Below are 21063 nucleotides of genomic sequence, written 5' to 3'. Positions count from 1 at the left end.
CACGTTTGTGTACTTTGGAGGCTCCTGGAAATTGCAGCAGGCAGGAGTATGTGGTGGGTGGGTCTGCCCACAAAGGAAAAATGTATGAATCCCAACTCATAATAGTTCAAGGAAGAGACTTCATACTCACACCACTGCCGTCTGGCAGGGCCATAACCTCCTTCTGGGACAGAGCAGTCTTCCTGCTATTATCATACCAAAATCAAAGACAGCTTCAGATATTCAAGCTCTGAGCTCTTGAAAGTGACCAGTCCATTACAAATTTAAAAAGTACTCATTTCAAACTGAGGCTGACACATATGATTTATTTTAATTATTTTAATGATTTTATATTTTTTAAAGAATGCAACTACTTTTGCTGAGATGTATTGGGTGTACTTATTTCCTTCAAATCCTAGTATTTGTTGGAGCAGGGAGGCTGGCTTATGCTTCCCAGGGAGGCCAAATTGGCTGCACAGCTTCACTCCAAACATCCAGCTTAGGACTTCCACACAGAAAGGACCGTGACTGAAAGCTGTTGCTGGCCTACACCTTTTGGCAGCCCTTACACAGCCACATCAACACAGGGGCTCTGTGCTTGTGCTGCCTCTTAAGGATCTCATTCACCTACTGCCTCAAACTAGCCAGAACTCATGTTCAAAACAGAGAACCACCAATGAGGCTTCCCATGCAGGCTTGAGCCAGGAGTGAGAGTTGTTAGTGGCCTTCACCTTCATTTGAGGCCCTAATCACAGCCCCACCCTCACGCATGTTCTGTGCTTGCATAGCCTCCAAAGTATTTATCTAACCTACTGCCTAACTCTAGCCACAGGCCAAAAGAGAGAACCTCCACCGAAGTTTCATACTCAGAATAGGTCAAAGCTAAAGCTGTTTGTAACTCTCAATTTTCCTTGGCAGTCCACTCACATAATCACAAATACTAGTGCTTTGCACTTTCTTTTCCACACCTGCCCCTCACTGTATCCAAAGCTTTGGTTCAAAAGAGAAAGTTGTCCAGCTAGGGCTCCTGCTCAGGAGGGGCCAGGACATAAAGCTGTTGCTGGTCTGCACCTTCCCTTGCAAGCCCCATCAACATGGGGATCTGAGCGTATGCTGCCTTCTAAGGATCTCCCTCACTGACTGCCTCACTGTAGCAGAGCCCAGGTCCAAAAGAGAAAACCTCCAGCACAGGTTCCCAGAGGGAAGGCACCAGGGGTGACAGCTGCTGGCCCTTACCTTCCTTTGGAAACCCATTCACAGCCCCACCAACGGTGCCGTTGTGTACATAACTTCAACACCGAACCCTCTGCCTTGCCAGAGCCCGGGAAAGTAAAGGATAGCCGTTGCATAGGGCTTCATGCAGAAGGGGCTGGGACTGAAAGCTGTTTGTAGATCTTCATTTTCCATAGCAGTACCTTCACAGCACCACCAAACAGGTCCCCTGCATGCAGTGCCTTCCAGGGATGCGCCTCTTCCCACACACACTTACACCCCGAGGCCTCTCCTCACAATCCCCACCTCTGCCCTCCCCAAGGCAGCTATATGATCACGGAGACGGTGGCTCCAGGAGCCAGCTTGCTGCAGACTCAGACCCTTCACCTCAGCCCCCTCTGGGCTCCCCTAGCCCCTGTCCCGGGGTCACAGCCCAACCTGCCAATCACAGCCCAACCCGCCCCTCACCGCCTATCAGTGCCCACCTCGCTTCCCGCCTCCGCTCCGCCCACATGGGCCGCGCCCTGCTCCTCGTCCCCTGCCCCGTCCTGGGCCCGCCCCCCTGCCTCCGACAGCCAATGGGGGAGCGGGCGGCAAGCGGGGTGTGTGAGGGAGCGGCGGTTGCTCACTCGCGCCTTGCTCGCACCGCTGCCCTCCTCAGCTTGCCCTCCTTCAGTGCTGGCAGCCGCCATTCCCTCAGCAGGTGAGCGCGTGCGAGAGCGGGGAGCCCCGGTAGACGGCAGCGAGCCCCCGGTAGATGTGGGGCGCAGGTCCACGGCCGCCGGCTTTCCCGGCGCGGCTGGGCTTAGCTCCGACGCCTGGAGGCTGTGGGCTCTGGCTGTCTCAAGGGAACGGGGTAGGGGCAGCGGCGGGCCGTGTTCCGAAGTGCCCGGCTGATTCACTGCGGGCTTCCGCCCTCCCCCTCGCTCCCCTCCTCCCTTCCCAATCCAGGACGCGCCCACAAGCGCACCGCCGTCCGCGCTGGGGCTGAGGGAGGACGAGACCGAAGTCAGGCGGACGGGCTCGGTTGGTCTGGTTTTAACCTAATTATCATCAGGGCAGGCGTGAAGCTGCGTGGTAAATGTGCGAGTGCGCCGGGTGCTGTTTCCCTAAGCGGGGTTTATCCTTGCGGGAGGAAAGTGTGACAACGCAGGGCGGGTGGTGGGAGCGGGGCTGCATCCCGGCGATGCCGGCGGGCCAGTGAGGGAGGAAGGAAAGGCCCTTACAGTGTCCTTGGCATCCAGTTTTCGTTTTCCCCTGGCGTGTGGGTTAGTGCGCTACTGCCGCAGAGGGAGTGGGGGGAGGCACGGGGCAGCAGGAGAGTCACCGATCCACGAAGATGACATCGGTGACCCGCAGCTTCGCGGGTTAGTGGCGCTGCTTTGACCCTTTGCCAGAGCGAGTTTCAGCTCTGTAGAAGTGTGTGTGCGGCTTGATGTAAGCGGTGCGTTTCCAAGTGTGCGTAAACTGAATACTAAGTGTGTGTGTGTGTGTGAGAGAGAAAGACTGGTCCGTATGCTCATGTGATTGCAAGAAATGAAACCTCTAAAAACTGGTCACTGCAAACTGCTTTTGAGGTAAAACGCTTTCTGTCTGTGTTTTTTTCATGGTATGGTAGGTTTAGTGGCTGCGAGTGCTAATTAGACTTGTTGCAAAAGGTATGTTAAGATTTTTGCAGCATCTCGGAACTTTTTTTTTTTTTTTTCCCCTCATTTTTGCACAGCTTTCGTTACTTCCACTATGGTTTTTGGCTTAAATAGAAATAAAAACAACCTAAAATATGACTTCAGTTGTAATAGATCCATACTAGCGTTGATGGGACTGTGACAGGAAGCACCTTGTCTGGAGGGAGAAAAGTGCAAAGCAGGATCAAAACAAATATCTCATTCTTCATCTTACCTGGCAATTTGTCAGCACTTAAAGGACAATCGCATTGGAACTCTGCAGTCCAGAGGAGGTTACTGGACAGAAAACTACTGCTTCCTTGTCACATGTTTGTAGGAGTGTAGCACTGAGAAATGGGAAGATCTAATGCTTTCATTCTCCTTTCCCTAAGCAATTGTATTTTCCTGAGTGTCAGACCTCTTCAATTTCCTGATCTACAAGCTCTTCTTTGTGTTTTCTGGCCACTGTGAATGAATGCTATATAAAAGAAGTACTGTAGTCTTCAGTGGTAATTAGCAGGTTCTTTTCCTGTTTTGACCATACTGATACATAAACTAATTATTACCAGTTAATAATAGCACGGGTGATACTGGAGGTACGTGCTATGTGAATCTTTATTAATTTAGGAAATGTATTTTTACATGATTACTCAGGTACAGGGCTTTGTCACAGCTGTGACTTGAAGAACCCTCAGATCTACTTAGCTTTCAAATTTGGGGATGTCACAGCCTTGATTCGAGAGCTCCTTCCAGGTATAAAACGTTATTCTTGGTTAAAGAAAACTAACATCAAACAACAGAGGGTTTTTGGCACTGAACAGTTCAGTTGCACAAGACAAGTGCACCTTTTTTTTCTCCTCCGGGTTTTGAGATGTCATCGCTTCCTCCATGGCCCCCGGCCCTTCCGCCGGGACTGCCGCGGCCTGGCGCTGGCAGTGCCCCGGGGCCCGCAGCGGCGGGGGAGACCGGTGCCGGTGCACGGGGCGGGGCCAGGCCGTTGTTGGCCTGCGCGGCGCTGCGGCGGCGCGACCTTTCCCCTACTTCTTGGCAGCGGTCACGTGAGCGGGCGCGGCGGGGGGAGAAGGGGTTGAGCCGGCAGATTCCCGCGGTGCGGGAACCGGTGTGGCGCGCTGTGGAGCGAACACGACCAAGTGCCGGCTCTGGAGCGGCCGGCGGGTAGATGTGTGCTAGGCACGGACCGTCCTCGTTTGCTGCGTGCAGGGGTAGGCGCTTCCCGAGCGTGACGGGTTTTGGAAAAGCTTGGGTAAAAGGCGACCTAAGTGAATGCTTGTCTGTAAAACAAACCAACCAACAACCAACCTCCTCCTCCCCTCTCTCCCCAGCTGTATTTTTTTTAAATATTCCCAGACCATTTTCTTTGTTCTGCAGCGTGCTGTGTCATAGTCCTGAACTATGATCAGAGGGCTGGAGCTCCTCTCCTATGAAGACAGGCTGGGAGAGCTGGGCTTGTTCAGCCTGGAGAAGGCTCCAGGGAGACCCTAGAGCAGCTTCCAGTGCCTCCGGGGGCCGACAAGAGATCTGGAGAGGGGCTTTTGACAAGGGCACGTCAAACAGGATGGGGAATGTCGAACATGACAGGACAAGGGGAATGGCTTTAAACTGATACAGGGAACATCTAGAAATGGGATATTACGAATTTACTGGGAGGGTGGTGAGGCCCTGGCACAGTTAGTCCAGAGAAGCTGCGACTGCCCCACCCCTGGCAGTGTTCAAGGCCAGGTTGGATGGGCCTTGGAGCAACTTGGTATAGTGGAATGTGTCCCTTCTCATGGCAGGGGTTTGGAATTGGATGAGCTTTAAGGTCCCTTCCAACCCAAACCATTCTTTGATTCCACATGCTCAGAAAAACAAGATCTAAATGACTGAAAAGCAAGCCTGGATTTTGAATGGTCAATTTAAATATTTTTTAAAAAGTTTGGAACCAGTTATTCAGTCTTTCAACCCTGTACAGCCTGAAAGACCTTATTCAGGTCTTTCCGCCTTGTACAGTAAAATATCTCCTGCAAGAGCAATCCATTCAGTTTGCCTTTGGTCACCAAACATTGGTGTCTCTCTTCCAGGATCTGCAGAGTCTTAAAATGTGACATCATGCATGTCTCTTAGAAGTTCTGCCATTCCAGAAATATTTGCTGTTACAGTGAAGATACTAATTCTTCTTTATTGCATGAGCATAGAAGCTCATTAAAGCAAGGAGAGTGAGAGAAGGGATAAAACTCATATAATCTAAATGCTTAGTTTTGTTTTTCATAGTAATATTAAAAAGAAATACCCAGATGTAGAGCCTACTTTTTAAAGGTGGAGGGGGGAGGGGGAGGCTTCTGCATTATATGATAACTGCCAGTGGTTTAGTTTTATATGCTTATCTCTTACTCAGCAAGATTATTCTGAATTTCTAAAAAATCAGACAAGATAGCTTGCTGGGATGTGTACAATAATAACATGTACTGCAATAGAGACTAGAATAATCTAAAAGTTCTAGAAAGAGTATAGGATATCCTACCCTGTATAGGGGGGAAATAACCTGTAAATAATATGACAGTTGTAAAAAAAATATTTTTATTATATTTGTGGAGCATGTCAGTGTTTTGGAGTCTCTTTTTTTAATTGAAGTGTACATTTTTAAAGCATCTTTTACAGGACCATCCTATTTGAGAAGATGAGAGGCCATATGATTCAGAAACTGTAGGGACTGATATTCCTTTGTGTTAGCCTAGTAATTAACACATTGTGTACTATAGCCAGTATTCTCTACTACTTTGCCTGACTGTCTCAAGTTTGATCAGGTGAGAAGACAACTTGTTATCTGTGGCTTTTCTGCTTATAGTACCAGTGAAAACAGTCTGTTCTGTGAACATCTCTCCAAGAAAACTTAATGACATGTGTTGACTGGAACGGATGTTAAAAGCTTGCAGGTGAACACATGGATGTCTCAAACTGAAGTCTGAAACTAGAGTTGGAGTCTAGCCCCTGAGATCTACTTGCTTATTATACTAGCTAGTGTTCAATATTGAGCCCTCAGAAATGACTAAGTGGGTAGCAGATGAACAAACTTTCACTCCACAGTTGCTCACCAACTCAGTCCTGTTAAATGAAGACTGATTGATCTAGACAATACGTTCATCCAGTGCAATGGAAAGCACTGTTTCAGAACTGCTGTTTATGACTATTCACCCCATTGCCATCAGTTTTTTCTAAAGTGCTTCCAGTCTGATCCAGTCCCTCTGAGCAGTTGAAAGCTGTGTGTGGATTAAAGCTCAAGCTGTTTTTCTTGACTTTCTGTTTCAGAGCTGCAACTGACTGCCATTGCTGTAGTGTAATGTCTATTAGGAGCTAGAAGTATTGGAATGAATCTGCCTCTTATTGTGTCCTAACCCACTCAAGATTCCTCCTGCAGTGAGCTTGTTGGACAGAAGATTTGATTTCTGTGTGAGAAATAGATCTAAAGTCTGCTTTTAAGGAAGACAGCTGTTCAGGTATGCTTACATTTTATTCACTGATCTGTCTCTTGTTATCTCTTCCCTTCCATATATACTCACCCCACTTTACTACTTGGGAAGGGAATAAAGAAATTGGCCCAAGATTCCAAAGGAGATGCCTCCAGAGTGTAGCTAATATTCACCCACAGATGATCTTGGAAAATTGCTGAGGACAAGACGCAAGCTGATAAGTTTGTCAATAGGACAGCAAGTTACTGCAAGCTCCTTAGCTGTTCTGATGCCAAATTGTATGCTGTAAGTGACATTTGCAGTAGGTCACAGTGTTGCTGTACCTGGGAAAATACATGTATTTGGTTCTCCACTTTGGCTTGAACTACAGCATTTTTTAATTTTTTAGATGTGAGAGATTCTTTAAGGCACTTACAATTCCAAGGGACCACAGCTGTCGGCTATAGATGAAAGTGGGAATGTCTGGAGCCAATGATTAGCAATAACCAAAGATGAAAAATTATATGTCAAGTGATTGCTGTTGGAGGAGGAGAAGCTTTTGTCTCTTTCCAAGTGACCTAAGCCACTTCAGTCATAGCATAATAATTTTACTTTGGGGACCCTATGAGAACTGCCACATAAACAACAAACTCAGCTTTTAGGAGGCTTAAACTGATTTTAATTTTAAAACTGTGTAAGTCAGACACAACTAAAGTGGCATGGAAGGGCTTGTCAGTTTAACTTCATTTTCATCAGTCAATTATGATTTGATCTGAATGCCATGTTAATTCAAGTTTTAAAGGAGAGCAGTTCTTTGGTTTCTGATTTGTTTCTATTCCATAGTCATTAGGCTTACCTGAGAAGCCCTGCTGAATTAATTTAATCTATGTGACAATTTATTGCACAGAAATTATTTGGCTTGACTCCTTTCAGAGTTCTTGTAATGAATTTGTGCCTATAGAATATGATTAACCATTACAAGGTAGGTGAGTTATTGGTAAGACTTAAGAGTAACAGGTATCATTATCTTGTATGCTTAAGGATGATCAGATATTATTGAAGGTTAGTATGCAAGGAAGACACAGAAATTCTCAAGAGAATAACAGCATCTGGTTAATCTTTATAGGGAGTTCAGAAGTCAGTGCCTTGCAGAATACCAGGGGAACTGAGTAACCTGTCTAATCTGTCTAGAGACTTTGATACCTTGTTACCTTGTTGCAAAAGTGTAGCATACACTGTAAGAAAGTAGCATTAGCTAGTAAAATGTCCAAGAAACAGGTACAAAAGAAACCGGAGTCTTTCCAGTCATATGTTTAAATGTTTGAGCTGTATATTTTGTACTGCTTACTGAAGATTTTGTAGCTCAAAACCTGTATTTCCTTTGAAAGGCATAAAATTCTAGACAACTCTGATCTTTGGGTTTCTGTTAAACTGAATGTTTTAGCTTTAGTTTTAACTTTGTTCAACTGTGCATCTAAAGAGCACTAGATACACATGAGTAAAAGCGGTTTTGGCATCCTTTCGACATTATCTGGTTAGCTGTCGTACTTAATTGATTCTCTAGCATTAGGGGCAGGATTATTTGGGCATTTTTGTCAGATAGTGGTGCGGAGGCAGTCACTCCCATAAGAGCAGATGGGACCCTGAGTTACTGAAGTTGGACACTACAGTATATGCTCTAGAGCATATACTGTAGTGACTGAAACTGTTGCATTTATAGCAAACTCCATCAAAACACTTTAATGACTTCATAGTGACTCATCCTACTAAATTAAGAAAGCCTGTATTATCAATAATAAAACCAATGTTTCCTCTAGATAGGTATATAGATGTAACATTGAATTTCGATGGCTTATTTTTCATCAGGAGTTTGTACTGTTTGCTTCCATATCACTGCAGTATACATGGCACTTAAGATCAGTTCCAGAAATCTACCTGCTGCCTTAGAGCTAACAGACTCTCATTGGACAGCATAATAGTGTTTAAAATACCAACACACACTTAAAAACCTTGTAAATTGACACACTGGTGCTTTCTTGTGAGGGCAAAATTACTGGAATAATGTTGAAAAATTAAGATGGATCATTGCCTGAAAAGTTCATATAAAATCTCTGTAAAAATTCTACTGCAAAATCTAGCTTCTTTTATCTGCAAAACTAATAGTACTTTTTTGTCAGTTGCAGAAGATTTGCTCTTTTTCGGTGTTTGACTGTTACTACTAATTCTATTCATTTAGAACAACTGAAGCACAGGATTTCTTGTTCAGGCCTTAGTGTTCTAAAGTAAGATTTTTCTTTTATTATTATTTTTTAATTTCTTTTAATTTTTTAAAGCAGATCTGTTCTGAGGACTCCTACATTAAATTTCATGAAGTATCTCTGCTAAGTATACCATTAAAACTATATTAAAAATAGGATTGATGCTTCAAGTCCTTAATCCTCTTAGTGGCTCTTCACTGGACTCTTTCCAATAGTTTCATTTCTTTCTCTTACTGGGGAGCCCAGAACTGGACACAGTATTTGAGATGGGGCCTTGACAGCACTGAGTAGAAGGGAAGAGTCACCCCCTTCAACCTCATGGTAACACTTCTGCTGATGAACCATAGGATTCTGTTTGCTGCCTTTGCTGCAATAGCACCTTCCTGGCTTGTATGCAACTTGCTGCAGAGCTATTTTCCAGCATTTAGTCTCCAGTGTATACTAGTGTATGGGTTACTCCTCCCTAGGTGCAGGACATGGCACTTCTGTTTATTGAATTTAATAAGCTTTCAGCCTGCCTGTTTCTCCAGAGTCTTTTGAGGTCCATCCGGATGGCAGTGAGATCCTCTGGTCTATCAGCTACTGCACCTTGTTTCAGCCCCTGTACTCATAAATCCGTCTGCAGTTTGGTCCTTTCCTTTTTTTTTTTTTTTTCCCCCTCAACTTTTTGACAGCTACTGCTTTTGCATTGAACATCTGGAAGTGTCAAACTGATAAACTTCAGAACTTCTGCAGATAGACAGGTGAAGACATACTTGATGAATGTTACTAAGTCAGCTGCACTTATAAAAAGTGTTTTGGAAGACACTAACCATTTGCATTTGTGTAAGAATAGGTCCTGTTGCTTGATATAAGTGAAACGGTTTTTGGGGGTTAGAGAACTTTGAGTATTTTTCAACAGAAACAAACTTAAGCAACCTTGATTATCTGTAGACTGCATCTACTTCTGGGATGCCTGTGTAGATCAGTGTTGCCATTAAACTGTGGTTGGTGGCAAAGTGTGGAAGTAAACTTATTCACTAGCAAGTTATTTTGGGATTTTGGTACTGGCTTTATTGTGCTTCACTACATAAGGTATTCTGACTTACTTTGTGTAGGTGGTATGAAAGCTTGGGCTGACAGAAGCATCCATAACAGAAATCTGAAGAGAAATTTGGAATAATGCATTAATAGATTTGGATGGACATCTCATAGTTTGGAATTCTCTTGCTTTTCATTTAGAGTCTGGTATGAAATTAACAGATTTGAGCATAAAGAATTACTCATTGGTTTCTACAAAACAGAATGCATTAACAGTTTTTGTCTTCTAGAAGAGCAGAAAATGCAGATTTGTAGTAATAGCTTAAATAGGCAAGAGAAAATACTTGATAGCTGTCTCAGCACAAATACAGTGCAGGTGTTCTGGTGTTTTAATACTGGCTCCGATTTTAAGTCTGTCCTCAGACTCCAGGAATTCAGTGAGCTATCCTGAAGTGTCAAAATATGTTAACAAATGAATATACAGATGGAACTTGTCTGTTTTTCTTCCTAAAGTTGTAGCAAGCTCATCTCCAGAAGTGAGATCTGATATCTGGACAATGAAATACTAGATAATCAACTTCTTCAGTGTTTTCAATATTTAAAAAAGTTTCAGAGAAGTCTCCTCTTAAGAGAAATTGCTGGAGCTCCAGAATTGTTTTCTGTTCTGTATGACTGCTTGGAACATTCAAGCAGTAACTCTTACTGCTTTGCATGTTGACAGAAATTTTTCCTTGAAATAAACTGTTCTGGGGACAAAGACACTGGAGCACTTGCTTGGTTTCCCAAGAACTTCTGAATTCAAGGTGTCTAGCTTTAAATGGAAATCTTAGTATAGTTCTAAGTTGTTTCCTAACTAAATTTGGCTTTAATGTACTTTCAATGACTATCTCTCTTCACTTCCCGTCTTTAAAACTTCCTTAAACAATGTAATTGTAAATGATACGGTACCATTGTTTTTTTCTGCACCAGTCTACCCCAATGTGAAACCTGAGTGCTAAGCTAAATTTTGAAGTTGTAAGTTTATTTTTAAAAGGGAGTGAATTCTTTAATGTCAGGTTTTTTGTTGGTTTTGTTGCTTCTCATTTCTTTGTTGGTGGTACCTTGCAGCTGTATGATGTTACAAGGGTTTCCAGGTGCGTCAGAATTCAGAACGGCCGTCATACTTCAAGATGCAGCATGTTCTAGCTCTTAGCACAGGGACATGTAATGCTGCAAGTCTACTCACCACCTATGACCAGTCAGTGGCTTGGGTGCCAGAGATGTCTATTTGAGGGCTCTAAAGGTATGAAACCTGTGTGGGGTGGTATGTAGCAGTGCTCTTGGAGAAACTGTATGCAGCAGCCAATGCTTTTCCAAGACAACTGTCAACCTTTTATTGCCAAAGTAGAGTAATTAGAAATAATTGTTTTGTGAGCTTAGTCTGGTTACTGACAGGTGTATGCCCTTTATATCTATAAATAGATATCAAAAATCCGTGAGGAGACTCTCAAAGTAAATTGTTGAGATAGCTTGAAAGTGGGGGTCATAGAATTACGTCTTTCATCAAGGTTTTGGCTGTTCTGAGTCATGTGAACAAGACTTCTGCAGTTTTCTTCTTCATTTGTTAACTTGCTGCTTTGCAGGAAAAAGAGCTATAGATGTGAAAACTACATTAGTTAAATAGTGTGTCACTTTCTGGTGGTTGTTTGGGCTTCTGCCAAGGAGAAATGGCAGGGTTTCCTCTATTCCAAGAGGAACAGGATGGGGGGGGGGGGGGGGGGGGAAATGGATTGCATAAGCCAAGCAATGTATGGGAAGCGAGTGGCTAAGATGAGCTCTGATGTAAGAAGTGGCATCCCCTCAAAGCAGAGGAGTTGCTTTTTTTGAGATGGAGGTGGTGACTACTGTCGTGGTTTAAGCCCCAGCTGTAAATTAGAACCACGCAGTCTACTTCCCCCCCCACTCCCCAGAGGGATGGGGAGGAGAATCGAAAGAATGTAACTCCCACGGGTTGAGATAAAAACAGTCCAGTAACTAAGGTATAACACAAATCACTACTGCTACCACCAATAATAATAATGATAAGAGAAATAACAAGGGAAGAGAATACGATACCGCCCGCCGGAAAAGAGAGCCCGACCGAAAAGAGGACGTGCCCTTCCGGCTAGCTCCCAGTTACATCCCCCGGCATGACGTGCTGTGGTATGGAATACCTCTTTGGCTAGTTTGGGTCAGGTGTCCTGTCCCTGCTTCCTCCTGGCCCCTCCTCCTCCCTGGCAGAGCATGAGACTCACAAAGTCCTTGGTCAGTCTAAACATCGCTGTTATCAGCTTTGTTCCCAGGCCAAAAGTCAAAAACACAGTGCTGCAACAGCTACTAAGAAGGAGAAAAAACTGACTGCTACTGCTGAACCCAGGACAACTACTCATTCAGGGAGGGGTTTTTTGTGGTTTTTTGTGTGGGTTTTTTTTTGTTTTTTTTTTAGCACTATCATTTTATCCATACAAAGCTTATGAAATCTACAGAAACAAACTCAACAGCATTTCCAAAATTCATGCTTCAGGAATTAATTCCTTGTTTTGTGCAATGTACTGTAATACATTTAATTTTTGTATCATGGCTTGATGCTTTTTAAGATGCACATATTAATTCTTTCACTGTCTTTTAGACATTGTGTTCTGTGTTACGTGCTTCAGAGGGACATTACCAACCACAGGTGACTTCTTGCATGCCTGACTAAATGGAAGCATCCTACACATGGGATCTCTTTTAGCTTCAGATTTTCCAGGGCTGAGGCCCTCATCTCCTCCTGTGGTTACAGGTGCATGTAATCCCCAATACGGAGCTGACTATTCAGTGTCTGCAACCTGAAATCATAAGGTCTGTGAGTTAAACCTCCATCTTCATAGTATAAATATCCTGAAACTGCGGAAATAGCAGTCTGAGGAAGCTTCATGCATAGTAGTCATAGCAGCATAGTTTTTCAGAACATCAGGTCTATCAGGACTCGGGCCTTCTAGTATGCTATGTGTTTTCTTGACTTAAAAGTGACATTTAACCCAGCAGTTCTTGTTTATAACAATGGAAAAAGATGTGGTAAGTTTGGATTGGCTCAAGCAGAGGTATGAAAAGGGAAGAGGAGAAACATCTGCAGTTGTTACAGCATGTCAGAACTGAAGTAAAACCAGAAAAGTGCAAGGAAGAGGCAGCTTTCTCCTTTAACTAAAAGCAAAACCAGCACAACCCTCCAACTTTAAAGGAACAAGTGTGTTTTTTAAGATACATTAATATTATGAGAGAACACTGAAAGGAAAGAAAATAGCTGTTATCAAAGTAATCTATTACTTTTAGATTACCTTTAGAAATTATTGTGAATTGTTTTTCCCCTTTAAGCAGGACTCAGCCAGACTGCGAATAAAATCAAAAGCTCTTGTTTGTGGCTCTCTGTTGGGAATGGGGTTAATTGGTATACGCTGTACAGAAATATTTTGCTGACCAAAATCCCTGAAGTTAGAAGAAGTTATTGTTTCAGTGTTAGCTGATTGATGTGGGCGCTGCCCTACTAACATTAGCAAGTCAAGTTTGTAAGTCTCAACGCATGCTCCTCTAGCCTGTGCCCTTTTACCTACTTAGCTAGCAAGCACGTGACAGCAGAGGAATGCAAAGCAGGGGAAGTGTACAGCCACTTATGATTAAATAGGCTTTTAAGGAGGAAAATAAATATTCAAAGACAGGGACTTCAGGAAGTCTTTGGTGTTCAGCCATCGTAATTCAGAACAATCTTAAAGGCTTAAGAGTTTTCTTAAGTAAAGGAAAAGGATATGAAAAAACCCAAGATTTTTGATTGTTTCACATCTGAGGGTCAAGTAATACAGTCATAGAACTAGGCTTGTCTTTGTTTTCAGGGCTTGTTTACTTGATTCAGGATTAATTCTTGTTGGATTAGCATATTTTTCATTTGTGAATAAGGAATATATTCCTTATTGAAGCATATTGACTATTTATTTATAATCTTTTCCTGCTTTGGACAGTAGAAATGCATATGCCTAAAAAAGGAAAGGTTCCTGAAATTCTTACCTTCAGAAACAGAGAGGAGGGTAGTCAGAAAGTCACAGAGGAGTTGAAGGTAATAGAAACTAGTCCATCTGGTACTTAAGACACTGGCATTCCAGAATACAAAATTCAGTGAGTGAACTGGAGAGCTGTTGACCCTTCTTGAGACAAATCCAGGTGCCTGATTCTCTCTATGGGGAGATAGTTGTTTTTGTTGGGAGCATGTGGGGGTTTTCATTTTTTTGTTTATTCCAGTCTTAACAGCACTACAGTATTGCTAAACATACGATGAATTTTGAGTACCTTTTGCAAACCCTGTTAAGTCCAGGGTATTCCATGGATTGCTGCTGCCTGTATCCATTTTATTGCTCTCTTGCAGTTTTGGTCTCAGTGTCCAAGCATACAATTTAAATGAATGAAGGAACAGCTGACTTTGACTTCCTGGTACTTGTCTCCAGCAAGGCCCCTGTGAATAAGTAGTTTTTAGTGACAGTCATTAATTACTACAAATGGCAGCTGTTACTAGGGCATACAGGGCTTGTCTTAAAGGTTTCAAAACTGGTGTTCAAAGCTGATTTGATTTCTTTGTTGTCCTAATCAGACACTGTACATGCATAGATCAAATTGCATGCTATCTGTATAACACAGTGATCTTCAGCTACCCTTCTGGAAACCCAGAAGCCTGATTCACCCAGGACTCTGCCTGTAAAACTTGAGCAGTGGCTGATGGATTTAGGAGATGCGTGAATTACTATCAGCCACTATAGCAGTACTGCAGAGGTTGAGCACTGGGGGCTGCTATAGGGGCACACACTTTCAATATTGTAAGCAGTTGCTACCAATTAGTCACCAGCCTTGCCAGATTTTGTGCAACAGCACTTTCCTTGTTCTTCTCTGCCTAATGCTCCTTCTATTCCTCTGTTGGGTGTTTATTTCCTAAGCTTACTATTACTGCAACATTCCCAGTTCTTATATTACCTAGCTGTCTACTCATACACCTTTGCACTCTTCTTCATGCTTCAGATGACTTTGACATAGTAGAATGCTTAAAGACTAAAGGAGCAGTACTACAGTCTAATAGTCTGCTTTTGAAGTGCTCAGCTAAACTGCACTGATAGCTCTCACTTGCAGGGGTTGAATGTCTACCAGAATTTAAGCTTAATTACAAAGCCTAAGCTTCAGGTTTGCAAAAGAAATTTAAATTTCAGGCCTTAGGATTCAAAAGGCATGAAGTAGTTGTACCTTCTTTTGATTTTTGTTTAAATAGAAATGCCAGTGCTGCCTTGAAACATTTAGTATTGATAGCATTGTATTTTGTACCAGTAAAAATGTCATATTAAAATTTGCCCTTGAATCCTGCTCTACAGATGGGATTATGGATTTCTCTACTTCTAAGAGGATATTGTTTTTAGAATTATGCACAGAAGTTTTGGTGAGCTAATAAATGAATGTGGACAAAATACTTTGAAGTCATGATGATCTCCTTAAGAATATGTAGTTTGGACCATTTTAATGTTATATGGTCTGCAAAAATCTATGTTCTGATTGTAAGTGCTCAAACAATATTAGTCTGAATTAATTATGAGCAGGGGTAACTTCCAGGATGTTTATGTAAAAATGCTGGTTAAAGAAAGAAGGAAGCTATGAAGATGAGCTGATAAATATGAGTGTACATTTCAGTTTGAATTGGTTGTATCCTCAGAGAAAGTTGGGATGTGACTGTGATTCTGTTTACATGTTTATATTCGTTTTAACTTCAAGTGGTATGTATTTGAGCCAGTTATGCCTACCTATTGTGATGGTCTATATTGGCATGGTCACTGATATTTGTGGGTAATTAAACTGAGCTACAGTTGAATGACATTTCCTCTTCATTTCAGATTTGTTTGTGTGAAGGTCATCTTTCCGACAGCTGTGATTTTGTTTCCTCAACTCTGCATAGTTTTGATTTGGCATTTATTTGCCAGTCCTGACTCAGTCTGCACTCAGGCTATAGTGTCAAATGGCTGGGACGAATCAGCTTGAAATTAATATATGAAAAAAAAAATCAGAGGAAAATATGGCCTGAAGCAGCTCTGTTTTGCTAGCTGAGGTGAAAACTTTAAATACCTTTTGTTTCAAAATGTTAAGAGGAAAAAAAAAACCCAAACAAAAAGCAAACCAAACCCCAAAACATTTTCTGAATCTCTTTTATCATTACACAGAGAGATGCTGTGTACCTGCCATTTACTTTTTCTAAATACTACAGCTTTAATTTTCTGCTCTGAATTTTTATATATTGCATGCACACACGATATACAGCTTGCTATGATCCTGCCAAAAGGCCTGAATTACATGAGTGTTTTGCTTCCATTTTCAGCTGCTGTGGTTAGAAGAAGTACCTTAATTAACACAGCGATACTCAAGACTGAAGTGCAAGCATAGCCTGTAAGGAAGAGGCAAGTACTGTATGTAAATTTGGTGTCCCAGAATTAGGGTGTGGAAGATATCTTGCTAGAAATGGACTAGTTTCTGGTTCCTTTGAACAAAAAGGAAATAATTTTTTAACTTTGCTTTTTGACAGAACTACAGAACTCACTTTGAAGATGGCAGAAGCTTACCAAGCAGTAGCTTTTCAATTTACAGTAACTCCAGATGGGATTGACCTGCGAATGAGCCATGAGGCACTCAAACAAATTTACCTATCTGGTGTCCATTCATGGAAGAAAAAGTTCATCAGATTCAAGGTATTTCAAATTCGTTAAGCCCACCAAATTTGAGAGTTATTTAATGTTTTATAGATTTGTTGAAGTTCTGTTTAGGTAAAAAAAAAAATTCCTTTTTTTTTTTCTTTCTTTCCTCCTTTATGGCAAATAAAGTTCTTTATTGTGGAAGACTTTTATGAGTTTTAGTTAAGAGAAGGGATACTGAGGAAGGTAACATGGGGTGATGCTGTGAAGACTGAAAGGGTACATGTGTTGGATTTATTCTGTGGAAGCAAGATGTAATAGATATTGAAATTAATGATAGATTTAATATACTTGATTCTTTTTCATAATACCTCATGTAATTATGTAATCTTTTAACGTAAGTCAGAAATATAACTAGTTGCGATTTTTAGTGTCATTACTTAAAGGTACAAGACTACACTCTTGATTTTATGTATTCTTTGCCAAAATTAAATTTTCAAATTAATGAGAATCTCTGCTGCTTTCAAAAAGTTACCTGAACATCTATCTTGTATAAGTTATGCTAAGTAGTAATGTTTCTGTTGAGGTATAGATTGTTGTAAATTTATTATTCATGAGATTATAAATAGTAAGTATGTATTATATTAGTAGCAAACTAGATAAGATACAGGCTAACTTCAACATCTCTTTCAAAAGCATATTTTTAACAGTAGTCTTAATAAAATCTTCTTACAAAGCTATGAGAAGGACTGTTTAAAACTATATGACTTAAATGTGTTGATTTTTGTTTCCTTCCATGGTAATATGAAGTCAACCACTTTGGTATGAAAAAAATTATGTGAAGGCTTTTCTTTCCAGAATGGAATTATCACTGGCGTTTTCCCTGCTAGCCCATCTAGCTGGTTTATTGTACTTGTGGGTGTGATGTCAACAATGTATGCCAAAATTGATCCTTCTTTAGGATTAATAGCTAAAATCAACCGAACACTTGACACAACGTAAGTAGACTGAAAAGGTACTGTTTCTCTAAAGGAAACCAATTTTCTTTGTCACTACTCTTAAAGCTAATCCTGTTAAAGTGCATCAGTTTTTGAACAGTATGTTTGTGATGGAGTAAGCCCAATAAGCAGATGTGTGAGGGCATGAAAAGAGTAGGTTGTTATACCAGTATTACTACATTGTTTTCTGAATTTTTGGGAAGCACATTTGGCAACTTCTGTGGCCTTTGATCTTACTGCATGGGAGGGTGTTTGGAAAGGAGTTTATGAAAAAGGGCTAAACAGGCATGGAACTTGTGTAATGCCTGCCTGCAGTACCATTAGACTTTGGTTTGCAATATTAGGTTCCCTTCAGAACTTAAACTGATGTTAACTGGCACATGCTGGTTTTTGTTTTAAATAGTGGCTATATGTCAAACCAAACACAGAACATCGTGAGTGGAATACTTTTTGGCACAGGACTTTGGGTTGCCCTTATTGTCACAATGCGCTACTCTCTCAAAATGCTGCTTTCCTATCATGGTTGGATGTTTGCTGAACATGGCAAGCTTTCTTCAGGCACCAAGATTTGGATGGTAAGGATCTATTTTCTTAATGTTTCATCTTTTATCTGATCTGCACTTTAAACTCTAAAAATAAAATTTGTAGGTTTTTTTTCCTTTCTTGTGTTTTCTGTGTCATGGGACAGGAGGACCCAACAGGCTGTTGGGTAGATGTTTCTACTAATTACTGTCATCCTTCTGATACTGTAATTAAGTTATTCAGGATGGCCTTGTAGAAGTAAGAGTAAATGCTGCAAGAATAACTTCAGTATTTGCCAATGCCTTGGGGCTGTGTGACTCAAATACACCTACTTTTTCTCTACATGCAAGTACAGCTGGAAGAACTTGGGCTGCAACTGCACCAAAGAATCTTGTCCTCCCCAGAAAGTGCTATCCTAATTCTTTGTTGAAATGTTAGGATTTATAGTCATCTGTTATTAATTTAATCTTATGCTTAAAGACAATACTGAATGTCCTTTCAATTGATTTTATTCTAGCCTTCAAAATGAATTGGAAAAAAGGCTTAAGGCTGGTAGCTTATTACCCAGTTTTCACATAAACGTAAGGTGAGAGTGATCTGGCTCTTGTTGATTACTCTGGTGCTTTGGAAAAGGATCCTTAACGGATGTGATAGCTATAAAGTGAGGAAATGTGTGTGTATATATAGGTGGTCCAAGAGGTGAAGTGGGTTTTTGTTTCTTGGACACAGTTCTTTCAACTCACTTTGGCCAGTATTGTTGTAGAAATAACTTGTGCCCTATTATGACAGAATCAGTCTCTGTAGTGTCAAAAATGAACTGATGTGTGTTAGACTTAACACCGTGTTATGATTTATTATGAAATATATTCAAGAACAGGTATCCAGAATGGTACATTAAAATAGAATTTAATGTTCATGTGTTACAAATGAAATTTCTAATTGATAGTTTCTCCTGGAAGCGGTATCAGGAGCCTCATGACACGAATTTGTACAGTACAGGCTCTGAATGGTAAGGCTTTCTGTCAATTGCTTGAAGCTGTAGATGCCTGGGGTTACAGCATGTCCTATCAGACAGATATTTTAAAGCTGTTAATATTGCCTTATCAACCTTAAATAGTATGAATTGTAATACTACTTACCATGCTTTGTTGCATATTGTATTTGCAAATTTTTGTCTATTGAATGTTGCATATGTATTTTGTTGTGTATTATATATGTTTTAAAAAGCAGAACACTGTAACGGTGTATGTCCTGCAGTGTCTTCTCTATACTTAATATGAAGTTTTATTTTAATACCTTATTCTCTTTAGTTAGCCCCAACAAAAGAGAAGAACGGTTTCTTTAGGAAAACAGTATAAACTACCTCAGTTTTCTAGATTTTTATTATCCTTTACTATTGTCTAATTGTCTGGACATGTTTTTTCTGGATTTTGTGTTTCTTTTTTCTTAACTATTATGAATATACTGTCTTCTGTTCAAATAGTCAAGCAGATCAAAAACCTGAGCTCTGGTTTCAGTCACATTACAAAGTGATTTTTTTTTCAGGCTGGTTGAAAGTTTTGTGGCAGTTTTAATGTATATATTTAATCTCCTAAAGTCAAATTTTCTGTACTAGGATTAGGAGAAAAATGCAAGTATTAGTTGCAGTTAAAAATAGTTAAATAATAATAATCTGTGAACAGGTGCAACATATGCTAGGATGAGATTATTTGCTGTGTTTGCACATGAAATCAGAGGTGTAATTAACTACATGTGTCTGTTGGATTACTTTATTGGTGTCAGACTGTCACGTATTCTCTGCAACTTTACTTCAGAGAGAAATACTTTGAAATGTGCTTGCTGTTTTTGCCGTTTGAGCAGGTACTCTCTGCCTGAAGTTAATTTCAGCTTTTCCTGTCTGAAGAGTTCTGGAATAAAATTGTCTCCAAGTATAGAATTAAATTTTCATATGAAAAACTGAGATTTTTTTTTTTTTTTCTTTTTTCCTCTCACCTGGCTTCAAATTTATCTTGTCATGAAGCACAACTAGTTTTCATTGGGCTGACCACTGTGGTGCATCATGTACATCTGACAGCTCTGAAACAGATTGTCCATTGCAGGGAGGTCTTTGTTGTTGGTGATATTCTGCAATTCTTAATATTTTTATGCTGTGTTAAACAACCTCCTCTTTCTGTGCTGACCAAGGAAATTGATTGAGGGGAAAACTCTTAAGATTTAACAAGTAGTTTTGTCAGTTGTGGAGGGTATAGAAGGAAGAAATTTAATTGTGCAATGGCATGCTTTGTCTTCGGTCTTTAATCTTAATTTGCCTATTGATTTGAATTCAACAATAAAGGTTCCACTGGATCCTTATACTTGACCTTACTTTTATGCTGAAATAGGGTGATAATGTCAAAATCCTTTCCTGTGTAGCATGTAAGTTGCATAATCTAGACTTTCAGCCTGGTGTGTGTCACAGCTAAAAAGTTGGCATAAATAAGAATGTTGCTTCTGTCTTCGGTCTACCGTGGAAAACGGCAGATGCTCTAATAACTGAAGCTAAAAGGGGAATGGTCATCTCTGCCTCTTTCGTTTTGTTTTGGTGTTTTTTTGTAACACAAGCACTGAGTATAATACTGGCATGCTTGCCCAATTTGGTGTGTTCAAATCATGCAGTAGACTACGTGAGATACACTCATGCTTAAGAAACTCCCTGTAACATCAATGCTATTAATGTTGAGCTATGCCTTTGGAAAATATTAAACCATGATTCCAAAGCATTATTACTATTTTTAAAGGTGGCTATAGGTATCCAGAATCCTTAGCTGGGTCATGGCTAGTGCATGGGCTTGATTAATGATTCCTGTTTTCAAGCACAACATAGATATTTTGCAGTATCTATTATATAGTAGAAAATCAACTGTTAGACTTGATTTTTTTAATATTTACAGAGGGAAATGTATGAAGAAAAGAAGTGCTAAGTAACTGTCTTCATTTTCTGTTGAGCTTAAGGTGTGCCACTTATAAACAATATTGCCTAATGACCAGTAGATAGTCAAGAATGACTATAACTGTCTCTCTTCCACTGACATGTTGTTTAACCCTTAGAAAGTTAGTTTATGTCAGTGCCTTTTTATTTGTGAAACAGTGATAAATATGATAGTTTGCTAAATTTAGTACTGTATAATTTACCAGTGAAAAGAACTGAGTTACACTTTATTTATGAATTACAGTTTATTACTCCACCATTTTTCTTTTGTTGAACTTAGTAATTTGAGGTGTGT

At 40.7% G+C, this 21063-nt stretch overlaps 1 protein-coding gene across 9 annotated transcripts in view; it reads left to right on the top strand.

The window, feature by feature from the left end:
- The first annotated feature begins 1780 nt into the window (after nucleotides 1-1780).
- Nucleotides 1781-21063, top strand: part of CPT1A (carnitine palmitoyltransferase 1A) — a 45184-nt gene continuing 25901 nt past the window's right edge. The window contains exons 1-7 of one of the 9 annotated variants that reach the window (XM_080620135.1): nucleotides 1781-1894; nucleotides 6162-6349; nucleotides 12227-12438; nucleotides 15971-16049; nucleotides 16175-16337; nucleotides 17139-17278; nucleotides 17682-17853. In XM_080620135.1, coding sequence (XP_080476261.1) covers nucleotides 16197-16337; nucleotides 17139-17278; nucleotides 17682-17853 — 453 coding nt within the window. In that variant the 5' untranslated portion in view covers nucleotides 1781-1894; nucleotides 6162-6349; nucleotides 12227-12438; nucleotides 15971-16049; nucleotides 16175-16196. Of the gene's footprint in view, nucleotides 1895-2142; nucleotides 2275-3972; nucleotides 4079-5597; nucleotides 5660-6161; nucleotides 6350-11928; nucleotides 12439-15970; nucleotides 16059-16174; nucleotides 16338-17124; nucleotides 17279-17681; nucleotides 17854-21063 lie in introns of those variants that run through there. The other 8 variants (XM_080620131.1, XM_080620130.1, XM_080620137.1 and 5 more) reach the window with 8 other exon arrangements.

The sequence above is a fragment of the Psittacula echo genome, assembly GCF_963264785.1.
Source record: "Psittacula echo genome assembly, chromosome: 5".
Taxonomy (NCBI): domain Eukaryota; kingdom Metazoa; phylum Chordata; class Aves; order Psittaciformes; family Psittacidae; genus Psittacula; species Psittacula echo.
This window is presented reverse-complemented; position numbering and strand designations above follow the sequence as displayed.